The 17,246-nt window shown below is 48.4% G+C and overlaps 1 protein-coding gene across 1 annotated transcript in view; it reads right to left on the bottom strand.

Moving 5' to 3' along the window:
• Positions 1 to 17,246, bottom strand: part of TG (thyroglobulin) — a 246,460-nt gene that overhangs the window by 177,441 nt on the left and 51,773 nt on the right. The window contains exons 22-26 of the mRNA XM_046642282.1: positions 16,187 to 16,357; positions 11,130 to 11,246; positions 10,442 to 10,557; positions 6,983 to 7,091; positions 1,688 to 1,879 (exon numbers count right to left, since the gene is read on the bottom strand). Coding sequence (XP_046498238.1) covers positions 1,688 to 1,879; positions 6,983 to 7,091; positions 10,442 to 10,557; positions 11,130 to 11,246; positions 16,187 to 16,357 — 705 coding nt within the window. The remainder of the gene's footprint in view (positions 1 to 1,687; positions 1,880 to 6,982; positions 7,092 to 10,441; positions 10,558 to 11,129; positions 11,247 to 16,186; positions 16,358 to 17,246) is intronic.

A 17,246-nucleotide genomic window follows, 5' to 3' on the forward strand; every position in this document is an offset into this window, starting at 1 on the left:
AGGGCAGGATGAGCGGATGCTGGAGCTGACCACAGCCCTGCGTGCCGTATATGGTGGGTGCTTTAAAAACACCTGCTTACCAATAAGCCCAATGTCACGGTTCATAGTCCTCAGAACTCACAGAGTCTCTCTGCCTCTCGCTCAGCTCACACGGATGCCCGCTCTGGTCCAGACTCTCTCTCTAACCTTGCCATCTAAATGCTACCCATCCCTTGAGCCCTCTGTGACCACCGAGTCCCCTTGGTATCTCCCTCCTTTGTCCTCCCAGGCTCCAATGGTCTCGACACTCATGCTGCCTTGTCTATGGAGCCTGGTGCAGAGTAGGGCTCAATCTGTGTTTGCTGGGTGACAGCCCGAATGAAGGAGTGACCGTCATGGTCCTTTCACGGTACCCCTGCCTCCCCAGCCAGACTCTAAGCTCCTTTCATCTATTCCCAACCCCTAATACATTAGATTGCACATATATGGTGGTCAATTAAAGGTCATTATTGACTGAAAGCGAGGGTTATAAAAAGATATATAGGGGGCCAGCCTGGTGGCGCAGCGGTTAAGTTAGCACATTCAGCTTCTCGGAGGCCTGGGGTTCACCAGTTCAGATCCCGGGTTCGGACATGGCACCGCTTGGCAAAAAGCCATGCTGTGGTAGGCGTCCCATGTATAAAGCAGAGGAAGATGGGCATGGATGTTAGCTCAGGGCCAGTCTTCCTCAGCAAAAAGAGGGGGATTGGCAGTAGTTAGCTCAGGGCTAATCTTCCTCAAAAAAAAAAAAAAAAGACATATATGACTACTTCGATTTTTTTTTAATCTTCAGAATTCTCCATAAGCTGAATTCACGAAGTCACATAATTGGTTATAGTTAAGTCTCCCTGCTACTAAGTTAATAGACACAGGAGCCAAATCCACGCCCAGCATTTTGCACCTGTTATCTTTATAACAAGTGGTCAAAGAGGAATTATCATTCTCTCTATTTTACAGACAAGGGAACTGCAACTTGATAGTTTAAGCAACTTGCCCAAGATTGCACAGACAGAAAGTGGCAGAGCAGTGACTAGAACGCAGGTCTGTCTGACGCTAAAGTGCCTTCTCAACCACTAGGTTATGTAGCCAAGTACATGGATTTATTTCTATTGCAAAAGAACAGAAAATTCCAGTTCTATTGATCGCAGGACCTGGCGCACAATAGGCACTCAACAGATAATCATTGAATGAACGATCACGAGTGATGGGAATGAATTGCCATTTTTTGACCAAACGTGGCCAGCCCAGGCTTCAGAGGTAGTATAAGATGCTGCTGAAGATACACCTGGGCTCAAATCTCAGCTCCATCACTTTGAGAACTGTGTGACTATAAGCAAAGGGTTCTAATTCTCTGTGCCTCAGTTTCTCAGTTTGTAAAATGGAACTCCCAATGCCTCCCCTGAAGACAGCAGTAAGGAGAACATCAGTATTACAACGATTACAACGTGTAGTGGCTTGCACATATGTGACACATTGAAAGGGTCACGGCTTGTCCCTGACTTTGTGTATGCAAATATCACCTTCTTTGTGGATGGGGTCACCTCATGCCTGCAACTTCCCACAGCCATCCCCATGCCATATATCCCAGTTTCTGTGACCCAATGCAGTCCCTGTCCTTTGTCCGACCATGGGTCGTGGTACAGGGGCCTGGCCCTCCATGTCACATTACCTCCTTGCACCTGCGCGAGGATGAAGCCATCACAGCACGAATCACGGTCACATGCAAGAAGACAGAAGAGATGGGCCTCCGTCAGATTGGCTCCTGAGGCTGAGAACACGACAGGGTTGTACACTCCGGAGAGCGTGTTCTGGAAACCAGTGTTTTGGAAGCTTTTCTGACTAGCTGTGGGGAATTCTTGGCCTGGGGAAAAAGCAGAAAGCATTTTTTAAAAATCTCAAAACAATACAGAGTTGACCAGACGTCACTGGTCATACGACAGTGGACCCTCTCATCGTGCTGGGGCAGTGCGTGGTCTAAGACGAGATGCTCTCTGTGCCATGAAACTTCTGCACGTGCCTGCGTACGAAGAGCGAGGAGCCCGCCTCGGCCACGGCCACAGCCCCAAACCTGACGGCAGAGCCAGACACACGCCCATCACTGCTTTGACAGTCTCAAGGGGATGTGTGGAGAACTGGCATTTATGACTATTTTTATTATTACCAGCAACTACTTATTGAGCTCCAACTGTATACACAGACACCGTGACAGGTGCTTTACCTTCCCGACTGCGGTGCATTTTCACTGCCCCGTGCACTAGCTTCCACCTGCTCTGCTATCACAGGGGTTACTATAACGCAAAGCGGTTTGAACACGGGGTGGACAGGAAGCTGTGCGGCCGTAACACTGCAGCTGCACTGGTAGATTGACAGTTTTCCCCAACATCCCATTGCCTTGTGCCATCAAACAGGGTGAATGCAGCGCACAGACTCAGTGGAGCGCAGCAAGCTGCAGAGAAACGCGGGACTGGACCCAACGCCCATCGGCCCACGTTCTTCCTCTTGCCTCAGACGCCACCGGTTCTGTCTTCAAAGCGACGATTCCAATTTTCCCTTCTCTGTGCAACTGGTCCTCGTCTCTATAACTCAGCAGCCTACACTCCTCCACATCAGGCCACCTCGCCTTTTACACTAACTGTTGCAATTCTTGGGGATGGACTCAACGTCTTTTTTTAAACCTACATCGGATCGTAACTGTTTTTGTCAGTCCTCTGTTTAGAAATGGCATGGTTTGGGTTTTGCCTGTCCCTAACTCTAGCTTTCCCATAGCCTTGTATTTTTAGAGCATCATATTGCAAACATGAGATTTTTTAGGGAGATATATATATATATATTGAAGTCCAGCCAAAATGTCTGTCCTATTATGATGTCTATTTTACATTTGAGGATGGAGAGCCTTAACAAGTGCACGGGCTTGCCTGGGTTTACACAGGTGGTGGGTGGCAGAAGGGATGCCAAGGCCTGTGCTCTTCACTACCCTGACCTCCCGCCAGCCCAGGAGTTCACCAGGTCTTGCCGACTTGCACACCCAGAGGTAGCGGAGAGGCTTACAGTGTGGGACCCAGGAACACAAGCTTAAGAATGAGGCAGACCTGACTGCAAACCCCGGCAGCACCCCCAGCAAGCAAGTTCCTAATTCCTCAGCTTTCCCATCTGTACAGTGGGGATGATAGAATGTAATCCTCATGAATGTTGTGCAAATAAAAAAATCTACTGTACAAAGAAAGGCTGAGCAATGAACCTGGCACTTAGCTGATGCTCAGCAGATATTTTGCAGGTCTCCAAACGGCCTGCATCTTCTTCCTCCCAGCACTGGCTCACTCAGCCCCCTCTGCCTGATGCCCTCTAACGGTGCCAGCAAAGCCCCCGCCCAGCCTCCACCAAAGCCCAGCTTAACTTAAAGGGTCCATCACACAGATCTTTACAGTTGGAGTTCATCACTCTCTCTTACATTCTGTTCACACCTCTACTCAAGGCTGCATCGCCCTTTCCCCTGTATTTAAGCCGCTTGCGATGGTGTCTGTTTCCCCCACCAGCTTGCAATTTCCTGCAGCCATTCCCTGCCATGTGATGCAGTAGTCACCAGCCACATGTGACCACTCAAATGTCAATCCCAGTGCATCAAAGCTTATGTTGTAATAGTCACAGTCCAAGTGCTCAGCGGCCACATGTGGCCACTGGTTACCATTTTACACAGCAGAGATTTATAGAACATTTCCATCACTGCAGAAAATCCTACTGGATGGGGATGCCCTGGCCTGTAGGGCTGTAGGGCTGTAGGGCTGTAGGGCTGTAGGGCTCACCTTGGCATCCTCCACCTCACCCTGCATGGAGGCCCACCAGCCCTGAGAGCTTTGAATAGTGGGCTTCCTCTCATCCTCAGGTCTCAGTTCCAATGTCCCCTTCTTTGAAGCTGCTTTCCTGGGCACCCTAAGGCAGCTCATGTCCAGCTTTCTTTTCCTTTTTTAATTGTGACAAAACACGTAGAACATAAGATTTACCATCTTAACTATTTTTAAGTGTACAGTTCGATGGCACTAAGTACATTCAAGTTGTTGTGCAACCATCACCACCATCCATCTCCAGAGGTTTCTCATCAACTCTGCACCCACCAAACACGAGCTCCCCCTCGCTCTCCCCCAGCCCCTAGTAGCCTCTTCTCCTTGCTGTCTCTATGAATTGGACGGAGACTCCAGGTAGCCCCTGTCCATCTTCACACCATTGTCCTGTTCATTTTCCTCAAAGCACTCATCACCTTCTGAAATGATCTTATTGCTGGATGGATTCCTTCATCAATCAGTGATTGTGTGTTTCGTTCACAGCTGCAACCACAGCGCCTGCCCCAGTGTGTGTCACACTGTGTGTGCTCAGTAAATATTTATGGGACGTGGCAATGCTGAGCTGACCCACGCAATGGTCAAGTCCCGGACAATGAGCAGGTCTGGGAGACCCTTCAGTCAGGGGAGGTCGTGCCCTGAAGTCCCCAGATCCACCCTGATGTAGTAGCAAGCTGCTTCCTCCATCTGGACCTCATCTGTGAGACGAGGGTGTCAGGCTAGACAATCTCAAAGCAACCTTCGGGTACCATCTTCCATTGATTCTGAAAAATCCCACGGCTCCTCTTCCAGAGTCAAGGCCACAGACTGTAAGTGGGCATAGACAGAGGATGGCACAGGAGGATGGATCAAGCTGTCCCTTCTTCCAGGTCACTTAAAGCCAGGCATGGGAAGGGACGTGCTTGACCACCTACTGGGTGCCACAGATTGCAATGGAGACTTTCAGAAATCGTGTCCTTTCCTCCTCAGCTATGACATTTTATTCCCATTTTACAGAAAGCAAAACAAAGAAGTCGCTCCTGATCAGAGACAGAGCTAGTAAGCAGAGAGGCGGGAGTCTGAAGCCAGATCCAGCTTGCCCCAACCTCCCTTCTCTTTCTGTGACACCAGGATCCAGAATGGCGGAGTCTGTGCACCTTCCACTTTAAAAAAAAAAAAAAAAAGGCAAAATAAAACAAAAAAAGCAAAAAACAGTTCTGCCCTTGATTTAGTTCGGCAGCAAGGAAGCTTCACAATTTCCCTTGCAATCTTCTCTCTAAGTATAACTTTCAGGAGATGAGGAAGGAAAAAAAAAATAACTAACACTTAAAAAGAAACACAATTGCATTTTTTAAAAATGTGATAAAAGGCCAAGGTACGGTTTTAAAGAACATTTTAGGGAGGAGTTACTTGTTTTATTGTGGTTTTCCTTTTTAGAAAATAATCTCTGTTATTTTTAAAGATGGATAGTAAAAATAATTGGAATACACACTGGGGCAGAAATTCGAGTAAGCCTGGGCACAGATGAGAGAAATCCGAGCTCTGCTGGACTCCCTTCTCCCAGGGGAACCCTCCCCGGAGACAGGATGGAGGCATTTGGTGAAAGGAGGACCAGAGCCAAAAAAACACAATCATTCATCCCTGCTGAGGACTGCCACCAAGGTCAGCTGAGGCTGCGTGCCTGGGCCTTGGCATCCTCGCCACTTGCTGCCAGCTGTTCACAGCACAAGTCTGAAGCTGCTGGGAGCTAGCCCACCTGCCCTGAGTTAGGGACCTAAGAGAATGACACACCTGCTACCCTTCATTCCAACCCCCAAATCCTTGTTCAGGCCCCTTGGCTGTCTTCTGGTCCACAGCCATGGCCTCAGGTCATCAGGAAACTTTTTAGCAAGAATGAAAATGATCGCACAGACATCCTGCACTTGCTGTTTACCAAGTGCCACATGCTGTTCTGAAAGCATCCCAGGCATCACCTCGTTCTGACCTGCCGATCACCTCGGTTCACTTGTGGCTCCTATGTAACTAAGGAGTAATCACGGAAGCCCAGACTCTCAGGGAATTTGCCCAGGATCACCCAGCCTGTGCATGGCAGAGCTGGGGTCAACCCAGGCTGGAGGGTCCAGCGCCCTCACCCTTAACTCCGTGACATGAGGGCCCGGGGAGAAGTGACTAGTGAAGGTGTCACAGCTTGTCGTGGCCCAGGGCTCACAACCCTGCATTGCTGTCACCTCTCTTGGTCCTGATAGAGAGGAGGCAAGAGGCGAGCAGGACAGGGCAGAAGTGCACAGGCCGTAGGATTCAGGGGAACTCGCCGCTTCTCCCACACATGCTACAGAGACAAGAAGGGCTTCCCTGCTCGCCCTCTGGGAGGCCCTCTGTGCAGGGGAATTCAGACACACTTAGGTTCAAACCCAGTGTGACCTTGGGCAACTCTCTTAATCTCTCCAAGTCTCAGTTTCCTCATCTATAAAATGGGGACTATGATCCCGTTTTTGCCTTCCTCCAAGGATTTCTGTGAGGGTGGCATGAAGGGATGTATGGGGAAGTGAGTTGTAAGCTGTAAAATACGATACACCCGTGCTGTTCAAGATGTGGTCCAGGGACCAGCAGCTTTGGCATCCCTGAGAGGTTATTTGAAAGGCAGAATCTTGGCCCTACCCCAACTTATTGATTCAGAATCTGCGTTTTTCCAAGCCCCCAGGTAATGGGCATGCACATTGCAGCTGGAGGAGGTCCTATGTGTAGGACGATGAGAAAGAAAGGCTTGGAGGTTTGGACTGGTTGTGAGGAGGTCTGACAACTTCTGGGGAGGGTGGAGACCAAAGGGAGAGAAGAGTGAGGCTCCACGAGTGGGAAGGCCCTAGAGGGGAGCTGCAGGGAGCCTAGCACCCATACCCCAGGTGGAGATGCTCCCCACCTCCCAGGCAGCCTCATGGGCTTGCATGGGGCACACGGTCTGGACTCTGCTGGGTTCTGCCAGCAGCCTTTGTGTCTGCTCTGCAATTTAGCTCCTCACCTGGAGAATGAGCCTCCCCTCCCCTGGGCTGCGGGCAGCCTGGCCCCTCCCTAAATGCGCCCTGCTGGAAAGCAGCTCCAAACACTGAGCAAGTCAAGCCACTGAGGCCCTGAGCCATCCAGCTCGGCCAACCTACCCTTTTTCAAATACACTGCCGGAGAGCCTCCATCCCCGCTCCTCACTTGCACCTGGCACCTGAGACTTCCAAAGCCAGTGGCCTCCGAGTTCCCCAATGCTTCTCGATCCTGAAGATGGAAAGAGGCTGCGTTATCATCCTGTGATATACAACAATTCAACTCAACAAACATTCATCAAACTCTAACCAAAGGTAGGCCCTGGGGCTGCAAAGATAAAAAAGAGACACTTCCTGCTCATTAGTTTCTCCCAGTCCATTGGCGGGACACAGGCATGAAGCAGTAAATTCCAGCCCAGAGCGTTAGCTGGAAAGATAGGTGTAATTAGAGAGGAGGTTAATTACAGAAGAGGGAGTGATTAATTCTATCCAGAAAGGGGAGCAGGAAAATTTTCCCAGAAAAAGTAGATCTGGGTGGGGTACTGATATATAAGTAAGAGTTCGTCAGGTGGAAACAAGAGAAGGGTGATTTTAAGCAGGGCAAACAGCAGAAATGGGAGACCCGGATATTTCGAGAACTGGGTCCAGTGGTTCTTGGGGCCTGTCAGTCGTGACAGGGGAAGCGGGGAGAGAAGAGGGGGAGGCAGGAGGGAGCTCACGGAAGGCCTGGGAGGCGCATGGCCGGAATCCCGTGAGGACCAGGGGAAGGTTCTTAAGCTTGGAAACAAGGAGGTCAGACTTGCAAAGGTCTTGCCGTTCTCACTCATCTCTGATGTCTCTTTCTGACTAGTGCCGGCACTCTTAGCGTGTGGGCGTGGAAGGATAAATCAGTCTGTATCAATCTGTGTTTTTTCCCCTTATTTTGCCTTCTTCCTCAAAGGCCTGACTTTGAGTTTCCTGGTTGTGGGAATTTGGGGAAGGCAGGGGCTAAGGCAAAGCTATGCGAAGGCAACAGCTCTCCCTGCCTTTTAGAAAGCCTGAACTCACGGACAGATGATGGCCTGGGGAGGAGGAAGGGCCTTTGAGGGGAAAGATTCCAGCCGACCTGAGAAGGGTCTCAGACAGGAGGAACCCTCGGCCTGTCTGTGGTCAGGCCCTGGCGGGGGTGGGGCAAGTTTTTGGGGGGCTAAACCCCTAAGCTTGGGGCCACTGCTTCGGCAAGAGTTCCTTCCACCTAAGCCTGGCCCAGACACAAGGGTGCCGTGGAGCCTGAAGCAGAGCTGGGACTGCAGCCTCAGCACCGGGCTGTGTGGATCAGTGGTCAACACCCCCTTGCCTGTGCCTTGGGATGAGGAGCCTTACTGATGGTTGAGATGGACCTTCCCACTGACCTGATGTGTGGATAACCACGTGACAGCAATGGTGACAACTGGTCACTGAGCATTGGCTTGGCAGCAGAAACTGTCCTGCGAGCTTTTCCTGTCCTCACAGCAATCCTGGGAGGCGGCTGCCCCTATTACCCCACATCATAGACGGGGGCCCTGAGGAACCAGGGGGCGAAACAGCCACGAGCAAGTCATGGGGATGGGACTCGAACCCAGGCAGCCCCGCTCCAAAGCACTTTCTTAACGACTTCCCCGGCAAGACAGGGTCTCTCATGGGCTGAGGAGTTGGAGGTAGAATTCGCGCCTTTTTGCTTTTTTAAAAAAAATGGAGTGTTGTATTTCTTGCAGACTGAAATCCACACTTACTAAACAAGCAGCTGTCAGATATCGGAGGATCAAATGATCAATAACCCAATACGTTTGCCAGAGAAATGCCGGCTGCTTAGCAAGCACTCAGTAAACGCCAGTTATTTTTGTATTATTATTAATTCTATAAGCTAGGTCTGATCCCTTAGGAAAACAGAAGTAGATTTTCTTTAAATCGGGGATTCCTCATGACTTGGCAGTCACCTAGGGAGCCACGGTCACTGACAGCGACACACAGTGGCAGCTGTGACCTTCAGACCCCTCCATCACAAGGGACCTGAGAGAGGTCTGGACAGAGGTGTCCTGTTAGCAGAATCACTCGCCATGGACCAGCCAAGATGAGGGAGCAGCGCCCGGAAGCCCATAAAACAAACAGATGGAGCTGGTCTGCACCGCCGGACAGCAGAGGAGGGCGACGCCAAAGCCATGTGCTCAGTCCTGATGTTAATGATGGTGAATTCTCGCTGAGTGTCACCCCCTACAAGCCTAGCGCCCCCCGACTCAAGACGCCCATTCCCCCTTGATCTATCTTACATTAGGTCTGAATCATGACAGTGGAAACAATAAAGGCCACTGTCATGCTCCCCTAAATGCTTTACCCTTAAACTTACAGGAGCCAGCATTTCCTCAACAGTCTACTGCGTGTCTTGGGTTAGCTCCTTGAATCCTCACCAGAAGCCTGCCAGCTAAAGACTCCATTTTGCAGATGAGAAGCCTGAGGCTAAGGAAACTGCACGTCGTCTAACAGCCCCAAAGTGACGGAGCTGAGATCCGATTCAAGACCCTTCTCTGCCTCTCCTCTAGATCCTGCAACTACAGACCCCAGCTTGAGTCCTAAAATTCAGAAGTCCAACCTCCATGCCCCTTCCAGGATGTCGCTTATGAATACACACTCACACGCCAGCACAGGTACAGGGGCAAAGGGCATGCAATGCACCAGGGTGGGTGATCCTGTTAACTGCTAACAAAACTGCTAACAAATCTGCATGCCCTTAACACTGGAGAAACAAATTGTGTTCATCCATAGAATGGGTTGGTATGCTGCCATTAAAAAGAACAAGGTTCCTTTTTTCAGATGCAGAAAGTTAAATCATATATGGGGAAATCAAGGTAGAGAAGAATATGTATTATAAAATATTAGCATGTAAACAAACAAAAGATGCTTTTAAACACATAGAAATTTTCCGGAAGGATCCAGGAGAAACTGGAGAGTGAAAACGGAGATTTGCATGTGGGTAGGAGTTAGGGAGCTAGGAGACAGGAGAATTGCTTTTCACTGCATCCCCTTCTGTCCTAAATCATGGGAACCATGAAATTGTCAATACTCTACCAGCTTTGACTTATAGAAACAGCAGTTCCATGTGGCTCTCACTAATATTTGACTTTTTCCTTTCTAAACCATAATCAAATTTACTTCTACAATGGAAGGGAATGGTGGGGTGTGGGACTCAGCAGGACAGATGGTATTTAGGGCTCTGGAGAATGTCCTGTCGCATCCAGTGCCCAAGCTGCCTGATGAGGTAAGTTGGTGGGTAACAGAAGGGGAGTGTTCATCGTTGCAATTCTCTTCTGACTGATTTGTCACGACTGATACTGATTGATACTGCTCAGATCAATGCTCCTTATGTCAACTTCATCCTGAGCCCTCACTGGTCTATTGCAGTTTCAATTTCCCAAAGTCTCATCACTTTGAAGAAACGGAGACTACATGGGATCAGCTATTGACAATCCCATTCCATCACGTGATCAGCCTGGTGTCGGTTCAATCAGAGTTTATGTCTGACGTAGAGTGGACAAGAGGCAGGACCGCCACATGGCTGCCACAACTCACCTGACCAGAAGTCATGCAGGCGATGTTGTCACTTGTCCAAGCATAGAAATCACACGAGACTTCTGATCCCGCCGTGGACACTGTGAGGAAGCTACAGGCTTCATCCAACGCACAGTCTGCAAATACCATGGCCAGTCACCCACCTGTCTCTCTCAGGTGATGCTGAGGACAGATGGACACATACCCCTACTCCCTGCCCCCAAATACACACACACACACACACACACACACACACACACACACACAAATACACCCACACAAATACACTCATCTGAAACATGGGACAACAGTGACTATTCATGGACGATTATAGGATGACAAGATAAGCCCTGTAAAGATACATGCTCAATAAATGGTAGCTGTTTTTATCCCTCTCTGGCTTCACAGTTAAAACAGACACCCATATTGTCCCACCCAGACAAACATCTCTATAAGGAACTGGTGCCCTTCTTTCTGCTCCTAACATTCAGTGCAGCATTGTTCTTGGCATATAGTAGACGCTCCAAAAACTCCGAAGTAAAATTATAGGTCAAATGTACATTTCGGAAATCAATTGATTTACAAAGCATTTTTTATAAAGTACATCTTTTCTTTATAGTTTAATGGTTTTATTTGATTTGTCTTGCAAGATCAGTAGAGCTTATTTCTATACCTTTCTCCATGTGCCCATCTCGCCACCACCCCTCACCTGCCAAGCACTGTATCAGTGGAGAGTCAGAATCAGGAACTCTGGACCGGACCTCCACAGCAACGTCGGCATTGAAGAGCACCTGAGATTCTGGAACCTTCTCAAATTTCTGCATCACTAAAAGAAAAGCAGATTATGAAATTTGACTCTGAAGGTAGTGGGCATCTGCAGAGAAGCCAAAAAAAGTTTTAGGCCAAGAAATGATTTCACATTCGCAGCCCTTGGTCACAAAAACGTCTCAAGGGGAGAAATGCCCTTCTAAGGTAGTTCCAGCATCTGCCTCACATCTAACACTGAGAGCTATTGCTTACCCTGTCTCCTTTTCCTACCTCATTGTCGGGAAGTAAGGAGAAAATGTAATATTATGTTAGTCCTTATAACTCATTTTTCCTCATTGATGTTGATTTTCTATCACATTTATATTTCACTTTCCTTATCTTTGAGTGCTAAGTATATCTTATAATGATTTTATTGAAGACTTTTTTCTATAAAACAACTTGACTTCTTTCTGGAGAAAGAGGTAAGTTTTACAAAAAAAATACCAATAAAACGTGCATATGGGTTCATGTAAATCTGAAGATGTGCCATGTGGCTCAAGCATTTTTTTATATTACCGCCTGATTTTCTAGTTACCATCAACACCCCTGAGCTCCTGTCTGGTGGGAATAACATCGTCACATGCTTATGAAACCAGACAAGGTAAGAAAAAGAAAGAAACTGTCTCAAGGCTATGAGACTTGAACTCACTCTTCACCAACTGAGCAAAAAGCACTGTGGGTAACTCTCCAGGAATGAGACTCATTTTACAAGCCTGAGCGCCCAAAGGTGTCAGTATGCTGCAGGGAACAATCAAAAAACAAGCCCCAAAGCACGAGTACCAGTTTTGAGCCGACGTAACTATAAGCTCAGAAGCACTCATTCTCATACACATCTACTTCTTTATCAAAGAGACGTGTGTCTAGATTGGTTTTCAACACGTCAATAACTTCAAGACCACCCAGATCAATCTTTTCTCAGCTTTCATAGTAAGTGCAGAAAAAAAAGTTTATTCCTTTTTGGGATGGGGCTGGGAGAGGGGAGTATTAATATAATAGAAGGCTTCAAAAATGTTGATATAGAAAAAAATCTAATTTTACAAAGCGGCGCTTCCACATTGATCATTGAAGTTGCCAGGTTCACGCGTTCAGCCCCTACTCAGACATCTGCTCTCACCTCTTCATCTCTTTTTTATTTTTATGCTCCTTGGCATCTTGTTTGCAGAGACTTCAGGCTCCAGTCCAGCAAACACCATGCTGTATGCAGCCCAGTGTCCCTAAGTCTTGATCGGTATAGACCAGAAGCTCACGACACTCTAGGAGACTAAAGAAAACTTGAGAGACCTCTTTCAGTTTCCAATTAAAGTCTTCCCAGTGGCCATAAATGCAGTTAAAGAATCTATTGGTTTCAGAAAAGGGGCACCTTGGTGACAGAGATCTTCACATCGTAGCATTCTATGAAGAAGCCCATTGCCAAACAGAACAGAAACAATCTATGAACTGAGTTGCAATGATTCCATGGAATATTGAGTTTGCTTGCAGATTTATATGTTCTGTTGGTATAATTTCCCTCATACCAAATTTCTACTTAGCAGATATTTACAAATGTCTTGGGGGAAACATAGAAGGTCAACATCAGAGCACGTCACCCTATTTTATCATGATTCTTGCACAGTGTTTCATGGCTATACATGTACCTGTCTCCTTCCAAGACAAGGAGAATGTTTTGAGAATATCTGAACTCTCACTAGCTAAGATGATGACAGAGATCATAGTTTCCTGTTTATTGGATGGAAGGATGGATGGATGGATGCATGGATGGATGCATGGATGAATGAATGACTGTCAAGATCATTATAACACTAGGAAACCTGGAGGGAACATTATGAAAATGGCATGATTCTGATGGCAGGCATATCCTTCTGTTTGGGCACTTGACGTGATATCTGAAGTCTTTGACACGGGTCAACAAACAGTAGAATTAGAAAATTGGATCTAGTTAAAGGGAAGACGAACTTGAAATATTTCCACTGGTCAAGGGCAGTAAGTAAATGACTAACTGTGAGTAAACAAAGGGTTTACCACAGGCAATAGAGAGAAGAGGACTGCCAGGAGGCTGCAGCAGGAGGGCACCAAGACAGGGAGGCAGTAGGTTCAAGCCCTGATGCCACCACCTCTCACCAGCTCTGCGTCCTGGTGCCCGTTTCGATCTCTGAGAGCCCAGGTTCCTGGTTGTGAGGATTACAGCATGAAGACCTGGTACGCAGTAACAACCCAGTAAATGCCAGGTCGCTTTGCTCGCTGCAAGGACACCCTGCCTAAGTACCAGGGCTTGTAAAATCGGCCACAGGGAATCAGATGGTGGGAGCATCTCCTTCCTTGAAGACCTTTATGAAATGGTTTCGAAGAAGCCCACATAACTGGAACAATTCGTTCATTCTGTCAACAAGCGCTGACTGCTACAGACTAGAACAAAAGGGAAGACACAGTTCTAGCCCCCAAGGAGACTGCTGTCTAATGAGGCTAGAGCTTGGGGAGGGGGCTGGGGCGTGGGATTTTACTTATCCCAAGGGCAATGCAGAGCCACTGAAGAGTTTTAATGGGCATTGCATAAACAGAGTCACCCTTAGAATAATCGCTCTGAAGCATTGTAGAAAAATCATCAGAGAAAAGCAAGACTGGAGCAGGAAGAGGAGTTAGGAGGCAGCGATCCATGTGGGTGACAACCAGGCCTGGACAAAGGCGGGGGAGTGGGGGTGGAGAAGGGCAAATCCCTCTCAGGTAGGTACCTGTTTGGGGGGTTATATAACTGACCTATACACCTTTTGCTTTCTCAAGAGGACAAAAGCTCAAAAATGAGACCCTCATTCCACCCCGGAGAGAAAGATTCTCTCAAAGGCGAGTGCAGAGAATGCTGAGAAGAGGCATGTGGGCACGCCAGTGGGGGCCAGCGTGTTAACATGGAAATCCTCCTGCACATCCAGAGAGGGAAACTTAAGCTCAGAGCTTTGCATAAGAACCCAAAGCCGCTGAGGAGCAACCTGGAGGCATTCACAAGGCAGCATCTCAGGGAGGCGTCACTGAAGTCGGCAAAGCTGAGCTGTTACCCATAAACGCTTCTGATGCCACTGATTAAACTCCTTTCTGCTCTGGACGAACACAGGGTGGAACAAGCCATGAAAGCTCTACAAAGAGCGTGTTACAATCCTCAAAGGGCAGCCACTCACAGGAATGCAAAGAGGGCCAGGGTTAATGCAAGCACGTGGGTGGCAACCCCAGAAAGGCCGGGAAGCACCAGGGCCCCGGGCAAGTCCTTCCCCTCTGTGGACACCCTCTCCCTCATGGGTGAAGGGCAGCAAAGGTCTGCCTACCCAATCTCCTAGAGCATCTTCCATCTCTAACTCCCCTGATCGCCGCTTCTGCCCAAGAGGAAGAATATGGGGAAAGAAAATAATACGACTTCCACTGGATTTACAGTTTATCCAGGGACAGACACACACACACAATCCTTGGGATTCATTAGCACTTTGCTAGAGAAGGGAAATGATTATTCTGAGCATCAGAAAATGGAAATTTCTCACCTGGATTTTCTCAGATGTTTTATGTCATCAAATGCACCGACTTCCCTAAAAAGCACACGGGCTATGTGTGCAAGTGTGCACACACGTGTGTGTTATGTGTGCATGCAAGTGTGCATGTGTGGGTGCGTGTGTGTCTGGCGAGGAAGCAGATGAACCAGTAGAAACACAGGTTGGTGCAACGGAAAGAATGCATTTGTGAGTCAGACACACACCGGGTCAAGTTCTAAGTGTGTTGTATCCTGACTACGTGATGAAGATAAGTCATTTAAATATTCTTTGCCTCAGTTTCCTCAACTAAATTGTTGATAAGAATATAGATAAGAATATCCACTCCTGGGATCCTCTGTGAAGTTGACAGAGACAGCCCACATAAAATGCCTGGCCCGGGGCCTGACGCATAGTAAGCCCGTGTATGCCAGGCCTCTCCTTACACAGAATCTAAGAGACATCGGCGGCCAGGGCTTGTCCTGACACGTCAAGGGTGCAAAGCTAAGCCACAAGCCCTTGAGCACGAAGGTGACTCTGCGGAAAAGTGGAGCCGAGTCCTGAAGCCTTAGAAGAGGACGGAATTAAAGAACCTTACAGATTGCCTTGGCCGGCTCCTTGTTTAACAGAGGAGGAAACAAGGCAACGGGTATTCACGCATTCTGAAATCCTTGTCACCTCTGTTGGGCACGGCGTTGCTGACTCACTCAACTCCCCCACAAGGGAGGCGTTAATAGCCCCATTTTACAGAAGAGGAAACTGTGGAAGGTAATTGACTTGCCCAAGACTACGCAGCCAGTAAACGGCACCAGGAGGACTAAACTGGTTCCGATCCCACTCCCAACGCATCTAATGTTGCAGGACATCTTTCGGTTCACCTGGGACTTTCCCAGCCATTATCTCATTGAAGAGCCGTGTCTGGCACAGGAGAGCGCCCACTGAATGTCTGTTGTCTTTGTAGGATAAGGTTGACCCTCAGGAGGCTGCTGGGGTGACTGAGGATCAGAGAAGTTGAGCTATTTGCTCTGGGTCGCCCAGCAAGTAAATTATGGAACCAGGACTGGCACTCATGTCTTCCCGCCACATCCCACTGAGGGAAATGCTGACCAGCTTCTCGGAGGCAAGCTGTCCACAAGAAAGGAAACCTCAGCAGGTTAATTTTTTTTAATTCCTTTCTCATGCACGCTGAAGTGTTTAGGGGTGAGGTTTCATGAGGTCTGAAATTTACTTTCCAATGATGATAAATAAAAGAGAGAAAGAGCAAAATGCTAACAATTTTTGCATCTAGGTGACAGGTATTTGTTCATCCTACTATTCTTTCAACTCCTACATAGATTAAACATTCTCAAAATAAAAAGTTGAAGATAAACACATCTCACGTCTCTCCCTTTCTAGAAAGCCCTGAGAGCACCACCCTCTCCCCAGTAACCTGGCTGATTTCATGGCCTGCACATACTCAGACACAGGGAGTCCGTGAGTGGGGCCTCGGTTTCCGACCACGGCAGCCTCCGCCCCTCGCCGTCCACACAGAAGGCCTTCCCACTGCCCCTGTCCCTCTGGCTGGCTCGGTACTGGCCGTCTTGGTCACACTGCAGGCCCGTCTCATTCTTCTGACAGTCAGTGACGCCTGGGACCAAGAGATGGACACAAGAATCAAGGATGTGCCTCAGGGATCCCCTCCCCTTCCGACTTTGAGGCTCTCAGTTGTTGATCAGACGTCCAAGTCACATGTCTGAGCCAGACACTCTCTAGTTTAAAACTCGTCACCTGACCAAAGGACGATGTCCAGGCTTGCTGTTGGGCCATCACTACGTCCCCTGAGGACATGACCAGAAAGCAGTCCCTCACCGAGAGCCTGACCATGCTGGCACCCTGATCTTGGACCTCCAGACTGTGAGAAATAAACATTTGTTGTTGAAGCCACTCAGCCTATGGTAATTTGTAGACAGCAGCCCAAACTGACTAAGACACGCTTTATAACCACCCTAGGAGTGAGGTATCCTCAGTCCCATCTAATAGATGAGGAAGTTGACTTCAGAGAAGGAAGGTGACTTGGCCTAGGTCACATTACCAGTAGGAGGGAGAGCGGGGATGGAAATGGGTCTCGCTGGTGCCGACGAGCCTCAGCCTCGTCCTCTGTTCCCTGCCATTTCTGCAGCTCCCCTCCATAAACAAGGATCCATGCATCGCATCGATCCCCTTCTAAGAAAGCATTTCCACTGGCAGTGTGATAGCGTTCAAGTCATCTCAAATGACAGTGACTGGAGTCAACGTGTGCAAACTGGAGGTGATGCCCACATGTCAAGGACACTCTGTGTTCCTGGGGAAGAGTTTCTTCTCCAGGAGGAATGTCAGACTCCAGCCCAGAATATACCTTCCTTCTATTTTCTTGAAATTTCTGCCTTTTTACCACTGCTCTCCTGATGAAGGAAACTGCCCTGGTCAGAGACGGTGACTTGATCTCTTTTGATTACTTTAAAATTCTAAACACTATTCAGATTTTAAGCAATAGTGGT

This window comes from Equus quagga, chromosome 16, assembly GCF_021613505.1.
Source record: "Equus quagga isolate Etosha38 chromosome 16, UCLA_HA_Equagga_1.0, whole genome shotgun sequence".
NCBI classification, from domain to species: domain Eukaryota; kingdom Metazoa; phylum Chordata; class Mammalia; order Perissodactyla; family Equidae; genus Equus; species Equus quagga.